Raw genomic sequence first — 11,358 nt, 5'->3', positions numbered from 1 at the left:
TCAGGGCTGGCCGAGTGTATTATTTCACCAACATCAATAGTCGATAGCGATCACTGCACAAAGACACTTCCAAACAGAGAGACACCACGTTTCGCCCGCCGTCCGCTGTCAGCCGCCGGCCGTCACAGCGCCGCCCGGTGGCGACGGCCTGATACACAGCTTCATCCGCCCGCCGCCAGGGGCGCCCTAGAGCAGGTGCTGGTCGAACAGGTGCTCGGCCAGGCTGTACTCGGTGGTGGTGAACATGGCGGCCAGCTGGTTGGCCTTGCTGGCCAGCTCGTTGACGCGCTCCACTTCGGACTCGATGGCGTCCTGCGACTTGTGCGCCAGCTGAAACACGGCCGACAGCGGGAGACGTGAGGCATCAAAATTGTAAAGCGTCCTCCCCAGCGACGGTCAGTGTCGATCGGGTGTCCGCACTAAGCCCGGCACCAATGTGGCGACCCCGGAGGAGTACAAGGAGGTATCGCTCCCGACGGCACCTACGTACGCCGTAATTTATTATATAGTATCTACAAACTGTCACGTAAAGTGAGGCCACCATCTGGGACAGCGCTGTCCTCGGGTGGCCCGGTATTCCGCCCCGCTGTCGCTCTCCCGTTCCCGTCCCTCCCTGCTCCCCTCGCTTCTCTGTTGGCCCGGAGCTGGCGCGTTATACTCACGTCGGCGTCCACGGCGCAGCCGGAAGCGCTCGGGCTGAGGCAGAGCGCCGCGCTGTGCAGGCCGGCCTGTTCGGCGTACATGTCCTTGGCGTCAGCCAGCGCCAGGCCGAGCGACGACAGCGCCTGGGGCCTCAGCGGCGCTGCAGTGACCTGTGAGGGTCAGGGCGGGTCACTCACGGGTGTCCGAGCTCGCTGCGGCAGTCTCATCTCAGAAATGACAGATGGATGCGTTTCCCAGCACTGCGATCGATGCCTCGCCCGGAAATGTTGTAAAGTCGGCCTCCCGTCGCCGTAATGTCTGCTTACCTGCACGCTCAGGGCCTGCTTGACGTTGCCTCCGCGCTTGATGACATACTTGATCATGTCGATGGCCTGGTCGAAGCGCTCGTCGGAGGCCTCACGGAACAGCTTCTTGAAGCCGAGGCGATGGTTCAGGTCGCTTCCGAAGTGGCTGGACTGGGTGGCAAAGACGACGAAAATTAGCGCCATCAAAGTGAAAAACGCGAGAGCTATTTGTATTTTTCTTCAGTGGAAAATCGTACCTAACATCATGAACCTATCATGTGCAATGTGCATGAACTCGCATGATACACAATAAGAGGTGAGAGAAGCGATAGAAATCGAAACATACAATTACTGAACCCAAAGCTCGTTTCATTTACTAAATAATTACTCCGCCTGTCGTTCACCTCATCAGGCAGAACTAACGACATAAGCCGATCAAACTACTCACAATGGCCAGGTACTTGAGGGAGAGCGACAGTGACTTCCTGAGCACCTTCTTGTAGTTGGGCGCGTGTGCGGCCAGGAAGGTTCCCACGTCACTGTTGCAGTCATCGTGCACGGAGGTGGACAGGTCTGCACGGACACGGGGCACGGTCAGGTCATGACGCTCCCGGCGCACTTTTGGGCACGTGTAAGCGAGGAGGAGAGGAGAGATCCAGGTTATAGACTGACTGGTTACTTACTGCAGACTCAGTCAGTCGGGGGTTAAGTATAACTATGAATAATTCTCAGCTTTGCGTATCAAACTTGTCCGTGTCTCACCCTCGCCGTCCAATGCCCCGCAGCCATCTGACCTAGCATTCCTTCACCATGGGACCCACCTGTGGCGCCTCCGATGGCCTCTTGCACCACCGTGTCCAGGCGGTTCTGGCAGGCCAAAGCGCCTCCGACCAGCAGGGTCAGCAGCAGCACGCGCATCCTGACAGCTGTGGGGTCACACCTGAGGGACAGGGAACCCGGGAGGGATCAGCTCAGCACGCGCATCCTGACAGCTGCGGGGTCGCACCTGAGGGACAGGGAGGGATCAGCTCAGCACGCGCATCCTGACAGCTGTGGGGTCACACCTGAGGGACAGGCAGGGATCCGCGGTCTCAGGCTGAAATAGGGGCTGGGCGTGTCCCCGTGACCGTATTTATATCACCTGCTGGAAACAGTCCCGGGCAACGACTCGGCCGACAGGGAACGGCGTGCGGCCGTACATTCATTGGCTTTGTAGGTAAACCTAATAGGGTTGTGGTAGACACCACTTGCAAGTGATTCAAACTACCCAAAAATTGGTGATTTGTATTCATGCGAAGATATGCCTATACATTATTAGATCAAGCTGCAAGTTACTTCGGCCCATTTGTATAAAGATTGGACAAGTGTGAATTTTTGGACAATGAACACGTTTTAGTGAGTAACACTTATTATCCGTCGATGATACCTCGTAAACCTTTTCAAAGGTTTATCGTTTTTATTTGTAAAGTAAATCGAGTAATCTTTTAACTTACTCATTCTGGACACTGGATATCAGCACACCACAGCCGGCCGACTGTAATAGCCGACCGACCAAACTGCATTGGATATTATAGTACGGGCATAGGCGGCGGAACGGGGAGGGCACCGGGGCACCGTGCTCCCTTTTGTTTTTGGCATTTTAACATTAGCCCTATGGGCGTTGCAGGGAAAGAATGGGACCAAAAGTCGGCAGTGCCCCCCCCCCCCCCGTTAATTGAAGGTGTTCCGCCGCTACTGAGTACGAGTGATACCGACACTTGTTTTTTTTTTTAACGAACAGCTATTGACAACATTCGACTTATAAAAGGAGACGGTCGGTCGCTGTATTTGTAAACTGTGTATTATGCCTATAAATCGATAACATCGCACCGTTTGTAAAAAGTACATTCGAAGGGCCGAAAGAATTCAATTTAACGTAAAGTTACTAAAGATTGCCCTTATGGCGTCCAATACCTACATCCGTCCGTACCGCTATATTTAACTTGGTATTTTGTTCGCATGTAAAAAAAAATCAGACACTACACCAGGAAAATAGTCATCAGAAAACAGTATCGATGTGTGGCGGCTTTGACTGTAAACAAATGAACGGTAAAATCCAGCCATGGTCTTGGCCAACAGACAACCGAGAAATACGAGTAAGTCGCTCATAAGTGGGCTCCTACGCATGGTTTACCAGGAGGGATCGAACGAGAATCACTAAAACAAATCTATCACTGAAACACCTCGACACGAGGGGCGGCCTGTGACCGGACTCGGAGTCGGTGCGGGTGGCGCGGGCCAGTTTCACACTGGGTCCGGCGGGCCGGCCGGCAGTCCGGCCGTTACCTTCTGTATGTCCGGCGGGGGCTGACTGCAGTCCGGGCTCTGCTCTGTGCGGCGGGCGCTGCTCTGCGCGGCGAGAGTCCGCTCTGGGAATGCTCGTCCGACGTACTAACGCGGCTCGGCCGGCTCTATCTGGCGGCGGCCGCCCGGCAACGGCGCGCCATTGGTCCGTCTCCGAGGGCCGCTGTGTTTGCTCCCGGCCCGACGGTCAAGACGGTCAGGGGTCTGACCAGGACGGCCCGCTGTCATCTCGATACGGCTCGAAATTGGAATAGCAAGCTGCAAAATTAGGTCATATATCAATGAATTCAAATTAATGAAGTTGTTTTTAACTGAACTACAAGGCAGATATCCGTAAAATATCGTCGGCCGTGCTGTACGCGCCCCTATTTGATCTTTGGCTGGCGCTGACGCCAGCCACCGGATGTGTCCCGATTGGCTGCGGCCGGAGGGGGCGGCGGGTGCGGGGTGCTCCGACGGTCCGCCGGCCGCCGCCGCGCCACGATAACACAGCTCAGAGAGCGTCCAGTGCGGCGACTCGAGCGCGGCGGCCAGCTATTCTCGCGGGGACGTTCTGCGGCGACCCACCTCCCTCCAGCTCACCATGAAGAGGCTGCTGATTGTGCTGGCATTGACGGCCGCGGCCCAGGCCACCCTGCAGGTCAACTACAACGACCCGCAGGACAAGTGTGAGTTCAACCGCTCGGCCGCCGCCGCGTTTGTTTCTGCCTTTTAATTTAAGTTTGCCAGCCTTTTGATTTAGCTAGGAAACAATCATTTTTGTGCTGCTGCCTGGCTTACATGGATGTTTATTAGTGATAAAGACGACTGACCAGCCCGCCTTTCGTTCATCATGGCGTGACACTGACGGCCTGTCTGCGCCTAGGTGAGGGTCAGCCCTGCGCCAAGAACTTCAACTACGACGAGGGCTGCGCCACGGCCATCCGGAACCAGATCAGCCGCGAGCTGGAGGCCTCCTTCACCTACCTGGCTGCCGTGAGTGCACGGAGCCGGCCCAGAGCGGACCCGGACCTGACCTTCGACCTAACATGTGACCACATTTGACCTTAACCTAGATCGAACTTCTGACCTTACCTGGCATTGACCTGGCTTCTGGCCTGAACACTGACTCGACCTCTAAATTGATCCTCGACAGCGGACAGGAATTTGACATTTTACGTGACCTGACCCTCTGAGAAATTAAACGACGTTAGAAATTAAACGTTCGATCATTGGGTGCAATATGTTACGTGCATGTGCGACTAATTTCTCGCCGTGATTACAGCGGGCTGTGTGTGCTGCTGCAGGGCGCCCCGTGATTACAGCGCTGTGTGTGCTGTTGCAGGGCGCCCACTTTGCGCAGGACAACGTGAACCGGCCGGGCGTGTCCAAGATCTTCTTCGACCACGCCAAGGAGGAGCGCGAGCACGCCATCAAGCTAGCCGACTACCTGTCGATGCGCGGAGACCGCGACACCAGCTACCTGCAGGCCTCCTACGTACGTCACACAAAGCGCGTCCACGTCTGTTTGAATCATGTCACATCATAGGCGCACCATAAAACCAACTGCCACAGCAGCTCAGTTGTGGTGAAGCAGGCATTTCTTAACCAGGGATATGGAAAGTCTGCTCTGGGAGGGAGCTGGTTGGTGTTCCCCGGCCGGGAGCCCTCTGACGTCTACCGCCTGCCGCCTCCGTCCCCAGGCCCCGCTGAAGTACAGCTGGACCAACGTCATGGAGGGCCTGACGGACGCGCTCGCCATCGAGAAGGCCGTCACGCGCCACGTGTCCGACATGATCAACGCCTGCGAGCGCGACTGGCACGTGAGTACAGTACACCGACCAGCCGTCTTTCCTCTGCCCTCATCCTCCACCTGCGGCCGCGACTGGCACGTGAGTACACCCAGTAGATGCCTGTTATCCTTTACTACCCTGATAGGGCATCGGCTTATGACGTGGATGTCTGATGTCCTCTATATTATATGTCACGACATGTTATGTCTACAGGTATCTGGTATCGCGATAATGACAATGTTTACGTACTACAAGTCTCCGAATTTAGGTACACGCCCTCCTCTCACGTCCAAGAAGTAAAGATAGGCTAGCCCGCAGCACACCGGTGTCGTGCGGGACAGCCTAACCGTCAGGTGTACTGACTGTATCGATGGCTAGGGACGGACTACGGAGTAAGGAGTGCTGGGAGGATGTGATTTAGGTGTTTGAAGCTACTGAAAACTACAGTCAGACCAGCAGATGGCGACCGATATAAGACGCTGGATGCGTCTTATCACCTTGGTCCTCGTTTCCATGCATCCTCGCCATTCTCAGGACAAACCCATCTGCATTCCCCTCACGTTGCCTTTTCCGGGCTGGCGGTCAACATCACCAGATAACCAATGTTGAGGGCAGGCCCCCACCAGGGCCACTATCTCTGTGGGGTGACCGTTTGAGCGGCATGGTGGGCTTTCCCATCGGGACATTTCCCACGGGGGCAGTCTCTGCCACTGCGGCGCACCGTCGGTGGTCCGCATAGTCCAACGTCATGCGTTAACGGCCAACACAGAACAACATAAAGCAAAACATACTGACACACCACATCAACCCCTACCACCAGCTGACCGGGCTTGGGCCGCCCGGCGTCCAGGAGCCCTACTGGTCCAGGGGATTGCTAGGCGGGCTACTGGCGGGGTCGGTACTGACTGACCCCAGTTGCGCGATTACTGTCAGTTTTGTTTTCATTTTGGAGAGGCGCTTTAATTTAAGTTTATCTTTTGCGCCGATCCACCACTGAGCTTGTTAGTTCTTCTGTTTCTTGTAGGTATTGCTAGAGTCGAGTAGTAAAACACGGAACAAATATAGCTTGTCTCTAACAAAACAAACCACCGATGCCTTACCACCTCGGTCCGTTCTGGGCTAGCGATCTGTCTCATTAGCGCTCTCGTCTCTGTTCGCAGGCCGCCGACTGGCTGACGGCTGACATGCTGGACGAACAGCACAAGGGCAGTCGCGAGTTCTCCGGACACATCACCAAGCTGGCCAGGATGGTCGCCTCGCAGCCGAACCTGGGCGAGTACCTCTTCGACAAGGAGCTTTAGGCGCGCTGCATGCAGTGGGCGCCGGGCCGGGTTCGACCGCCAGCAGCGGGGGCCGGCCGCGCACGGCTGAAGGACGAAATGGCGGGGCGTTGGAGAGTGTCTTTATGCGACGATACTGACGCAATGTGAAATATACCGTCTGTGGTACCGAGTGATCTGTGTTTTAGTTTTGGACTGAGGCTGGTTGGGTGTTTGTGACACTATGTATGGGCAAGGGTTGTTATCAGTCAAAATGATTATGCTGACCCGGCTGATTATCTATTCTGGATGAACCTGGGTCGTTCATCCATTGGACTCACATTCCAATAAAAACGAATCGAAAATATGGGCAGAAGTCGGATGTTCAACGCACACGTGGTGTAGGAAGTAGGACGTAACGCCGTGGTTTTGGCCACACCTGCCAGTTTTTGTGCGTGTATGGAAAACTGCGGCGTGCAGCGCCGCCGAAACTTGGTATAGTAGGTTAATTTTGCGACCTCTCCATTATACTTCAATCGGAGAAAATTGGAATGTTCTTCTTTTGCCAAAAAAAAAAAAACACCCTCAAACATCGTGACACAGGTAAACATGACACGCTGAAGCTGAAAACTTCACCTGTGACCCCTTTTGTGCCCCTGAGGTCATCTCATCTCAGGACTCAGGTCATGAAACGTCTCCAATAGTTTTTTACCATAACTTTGGATAGAAACATCTTAGGCGCTGAAAATACCATGAATGTGTTCAGCTCAACAATACGAATCGAATGACATGCAACCTTGATCCGTGACCTTGACCTGAGGTCAAATTTTTAAGTTGACCTATTCAGGTCAACTTATAGTTCATTCGACTCGTCTCGACGAGACAAATGCGATGCCGGTAAAATCAGCGTCATACAAGCTTGGATTCAAAAGTTATGATTTAAAAACCTTGAAAAAACGTCAAATTTTGATTTGCCTCTGCCTCAAAAATTGTTTTTGCCCTCTGGAGGCTAAACCGTTGACCTTAGGTGAAATCTGAGAACATTACTCAGAACGGCCTTTGAAAGAGCTATTGAGTCTGTTTTTCTGCAGCGCTGTAGCTCTATTGTTTCCCGACTTATAAGCCGATTTGTGAAAAGTCGTCAAAATCGGGAACAAAAGTTCGTGAAAATTTTACCTTTGGTGATTTGCAGGCTGCAGTTACCTCCGCGATGACCTGATCAAAAAATGGCCTAGATTATTCTGAAAATCATTGTAGCCAGCTAACTATTTCTTTTTACCGCGTCTTTCTAGCTTGCTTGATTTCCGAGATAATCTGGTGTGGCCAAAAAGGCCCCCGCCCCCCCCCCCCCCCCACGTCATGGCAAAGTTGGCTGAGACTTGAGAGGTCCAACTGGGCTCGGGTTAAAAAGTGACTGAAATAATTTCCTCATTATTTTTTGACGCTCTTTCGAACGCCGCCCAGTGGCGTATCCAAGGGGGGATCCTGGGGGTCCTAGGATCCCCCCTGGAGCAAAAAAAAATGTTTTTACTCGAAAAAAAAAATTGAAAACACTGAGGGCCCTTTTCACCACTTACATTTTTTTACATAATGAAAAGTATCAATTACATTTTTAGGGACCCTTTTAGGACTATCAGAGGACCCCTTTAGGCCAACGAGGGACCTTGTAGAGTAAATTAAGGGCCCTTTACAACGAACAGGACCTTCTCAGGCACACAGAGGGCCCTCTCAGACACACAGAGGGCCCTCTCAGGCACTCAGAGGGCCCTCTCAGGCACTCAGAGGGCCCTCTCAGGCTTTCAGAGGGCCCTCTCAGGCACTCAGAGGACCCTCTCAGGTACTCAGAGGGCCCTCTCAGGCACTCAGAGGGCCCTCTCAGGCTCTCAGAGGGCCCTCTCAAGCACTCAGAGGGCCTTCTCAGGCCCGAGGGCCCTCTCAGACATCTCGAAGAGGTCGAAAAGAGCCCTCTGAGCTCAAAGAGGGCCCTCTGAGATAAAAAAGGGCCCTCGGAGGCAACAGAGGGCCCTACAATGCAACAATAGAGCCCCTGTGGTCACCAAAGGGCCCTCTGAGGCGAATAGGGGGTCCTTTTAGGCAAAAAGAGGGCCCTTTGAGGCAAACAGAGGGCCCTCTGAAGGGGCGAATAAAGGGACCCTCTGAGACGAACGGGGGCCAGAGCCCAGAGGTCCCTCTCAGGCACTCAGAGGGCCCTCTCAGACACTCAGGGCCCTCTCAGGCACTCAGAGGGCCCTCTCAAGCACTCAGAGGGCCCTCTCAGGCACTCAGAGGGCCCTCTCAAACACTCAGAGGGCCCTCTCAGGCACTCAGAGGGCCCTCTCAGGCCCCGAGGGCCCTCTCAGACATCTCGAATAGGTCGAAAAGAGCCCTCTGAGGTCAAAGAGGGTCCTCTGAGATAAAAAAGGGCCCTCGGAGGCAACAGAGGGCCCTCCAATGCAACAATAGAGCCCCCTGTGGTCACCAAAGGGCCCTCTGAGGCGAATAGGGGGTCCTTTTAGGCAAACAGAGGGCCCTTTGAGGCAAACAGAGGGCCCTCTGAAGGGGCGAATAAAGGGACCCTCTGAGACGAACGGGGCCCAGAGGGCCCTCTCAGGCACTCAGAGGGCCCTCTCAGACACTCAGAGGGCCCTCTCAGGCACTCAGAGGGCCCTATCAGGCACACAGAGGGCCCTCTCAGGCTCACAGAGGGCCCTCTCAGGCACACATAGGGCCCCCTCAGGCACACAGAGGGCCCTCTCAGGTACACATATGGTCCTCTGAGACACACAGAGGGCCCTCTCAGGTACACAGAGGGCCCTCTCAGGCTCCCAGAGGGCCCTCTCAGGCACACATAGGGCCCCCTCAGGCACACAGAGGGCCCTATCAGGCAAACAGAGTGCCCTCTCAGGCAACTGGGGTCCTCTCACGCACACAGAGGGCCCTTTCAGGCACACAGAGGGCCCTCTAAAACACACGGAGGGCCCTCTCAGGTACACAGAGGGCCCTTTCAGGCACATAGAGGGCCCTCTCAAACACACAGAGGGCCCTCTCAGGCACACAGGAGGCCCTCTCAGGCACACAAAGGCCCTCTGAGACACACAAAGGGCCCTCTCAGACACACAGAGGGCCCTCTCAGGTACACATATGGTCCTCTGAGACACACAGAGGGCCCTCTCAGCCACACAGAGGACCCTCTCAGGTACACATAGGGCCCCCTCAGGCACACAGAGGGTCCTCTCAGGCAAACTACACAGATGGCCCTTTCAGGCACACAGAGGGCCCTCTCAAACACACAGAGGGCCCTCTCAGGTACTCAGGGGGCCCTCCCAGGCACACAAAGGGTCTGCTAAGACCAGCAGAGGGCCTGTTAAGACGAACAGAAGGGCCTCTGAGGTACGAGGGTCAGTTTCAGGCCACAAGGTATCCTATGAGGCCACCAGACGGCCCTCTTAGATCAAAGATGGTCCCTGGAGGTCACCAGAGGGCCCTCTGAGGTGAACAAAGGGCCCTCACAGCCACCTCAAAGAGGGCCCTCTGAGATCGAAGAGATCAAAGAGGTCAAAGAGGGCCCTCTAAGGCGAATGGAGGGCCTTCAAAGGCCACAAAGTGCCCTCTCAGGCCACTGGAGGACCTTCTGAGGTGATATGATGCTATGTCAGACCACCATGAGCCCTATGAGGTCATCAGGCCCTCTGAGATCAAAGAGGGTCCTTGGAAGTCATCGGAGGACCCCTTGAGGCCCCTTGAGGCAAACAAAGGCCAGAGGGCCCCCTTAGACACCACAAAGAAGTAAAAAAAGATCCCTCTGAGTTCAAAGACAGCTCTCTGAGATGTAATAGGGCTATTTGAGGCCTCTGAGGGCCCTCTGATGCCACAGAGAGGCGCCCGCTGATACCAAAATAGGGTCCTCTGAAGTCTGAAGCCACCAGAGGGCCCTCTGAGGCGAATAGCGGGTCCTCACATCCACTTCAAAGAGGGCCCTCTGAAAATCAACTGGCCCTCGGAGACTCAGTGTCCCAAAATTGTATTTTGGCTTGGGTGTCAGAGGGGGAAATAGGTCACCCAAAAGGGGGATAAGAGTGGACAATTGTCAGTCACAGGGCAGCCGGAGCCCTCTGAGAAGGTCACTTGAGCCTTACACCAGAGGGCCCTCTGAGGTGATATGAAGGCTATGTCAGGCCACTATGGGCTCTATGAGGTCAGCAGGCACTCTGAGGAAAAGACTGGCCCTCTGAGGGGAACAGAGGGCCCTTTAGGACAATCAGAGGACTTTTTAGGCCAACTAAAGAGGTCAACAAAGGGCCCTTTGGGACACAAACAGGGCCTCTCAGGCCACCAGGGGCCTCATGTATTAGACAAACATACGGCCATCTGAAGTAAAAGAGGACCTTTGAGGTAAACAAGGGCCCCTGGAGAGAAAACAAAGGGCCCTTTCAGGTACCCAGAAGGTCCATGGAGGCCACTAGAGTGCCCTTTGAGGCCAGTGATGGTCTGCAGAGGCCATCAGAGGGTCCCTCTGAGGGTAACAGAGGGTCCTTAAGACGACCAGAGGCCCCCTTGAAAATGCAGGTGTCACAAGGCCCGGTTTGCATCAAAGGTCAGGTAGCTATGCCCAGTTTTGGCTCTCTGTTGCCGACGTGTTCCGAGCTGTCGCAAAAAAAAACGATGTGGTGGCACCCACCCTCCCACTCGGCCGGCCAGGGTCCTTCTAACCAGGGATGCGGAGCCGTGGAAATTTCAGACGTCTCCGGCTCCAGCTCTGGAGAAAAAATCGGATTCGGCTCCGGCTCCGGCTCCGAGTAAAATGGTCCGGCTCCGGCGGCTCCGGCTCCAATACTCAGTACATCCTCTATACAATTAAATACGGGTGGAAGAGAAAAGATGAAGGATTGGTTCACGTTGCTTCTGTATTTGCATAACAAGGCTATTTTGAATACCACATGTTTTACTGCCTTGTACTGTCAAACCGAACTATGTACGTCAATCATTTTTTCCTCTTCAAAAAAGCAGCCGGAGTCGCCGCCTTTTTGGACGGCTCCG

At 54.6% G+C, this 11,358-nt stretch overlaps 2 protein-coding genes across 2 annotated transcripts; one reads left to right on the top strand and one right to left on the bottom strand.

Annotated features, from left to right (window-relative positions):
- LOC122390529 (ferritin-1, chloroplastic-like) lies at positions 1-3,411 on the bottom strand. Its single transcript, XM_043383576.1, has 6 exons — positions 3,273-3,411; positions 1,769-1,887; positions 1,396-1,520; positions 969-1,118; positions 663-812; positions 1-330 (listed from the first exon to the last, which is right to left on the bottom strand). Exons 2-6 carry the CDS (start codon positions 1,863-1,865, stop codon positions 187-189), a joined length of 666 nt encoding a protein of 221 aa, XP_043239511.1. The 5' UTR covers positions 1,866-1,887; positions 3,273-3,411; the 3' UTR covers positions 1-186.
- An 11-nt stretch (positions 3,412-3,422) lies between these two features.
- On the top strand, positions 3,423-6,515 carry LOC122390530 (ferritin subunit-like). The gene is made up of 5 exons (XM_043383577.1): positions 3,423-3,958; positions 4,156-4,265; positions 4,615-4,767; positions 4,973-5,092; positions 6,223-6,515. Exons 1-5 carry the CDS (start codon positions 3,874-3,876, stop codon positions 6,361-6,363), a joined length of 609 nt encoding a protein of 202 aa, XP_043239512.1. The 5' UTR covers positions 3,423-3,873; the 3' UTR covers positions 6,364-6,515.
- The last annotated feature ends 4,843 nt before the right edge of the window (positions 6,516-11,358 follow it).

Source organism: Amphibalanus amphitrite, unplaced genomic scaffold (genome assembly GCF_019059575.1).
Source record: "Amphibalanus amphitrite isolate SeventyFive unplaced genomic scaffold, NRLGWU_Aamphi_draft 000399F_arrow, whole genome shotgun sequence".
Classification (NCBI taxonomy): domain Eukaryota; kingdom Metazoa; phylum Arthropoda; class Thecostraca; order Balanomorpha; family Balanidae; genus Amphibalanus; species Amphibalanus amphitrite.
The sequence above is the reverse complement of the archived record's forward strand: the minus strand, read 5'-3'. Positions and strand labels throughout refer to the sequence as shown.

Bases quoted from the DNA above. Each gene is read 5' to 3' on its own strand.
- LOC122390529 (XM_043383576.1), bottom strand. From the start codon at position 1,865: ATGCGCGTGCTGCTGCTGACCCTGCTGGTCGGAGGCGCTTTGGCCTGC. The intron at 1,119-1,395 runs GTGAGTAGTTTG...TTTGCCACCCAG, and splicing joins CCCTCAAGTACCTGGCCATT to TCCAGCCACTTCGGAAGCGA. The intron at 813-968 runs GTAAGCAGACAT...TGACCCTCACAG, and splicing joins AGCAGGCCCTGAGCGTGCAG to GTCACTGCAGCGCCGCTGAG.
- LOC122390530 (XM_043383577.1), top strand. From the start codon at position 3,874: ATGAAGAGGCTGCTGATTGTGCTGGCATTGACGGCCGCGGCCCAGGCC. The intron at 4,768-4,972 runs GTACGTCACACA...CTCCGTCCCCAG, and splicing joins GCTACCTGCAGGCCTCCTAC to GCCCCGCTGAAGTACAGCTG. The intron at 5,093-6,222 runs GTGAGTACAGTA...CTCTGTTCGCAG, and splicing joins CCTGCGAGCGCGACTGGCAC to GCCGCCGACTGGCTGACGGC.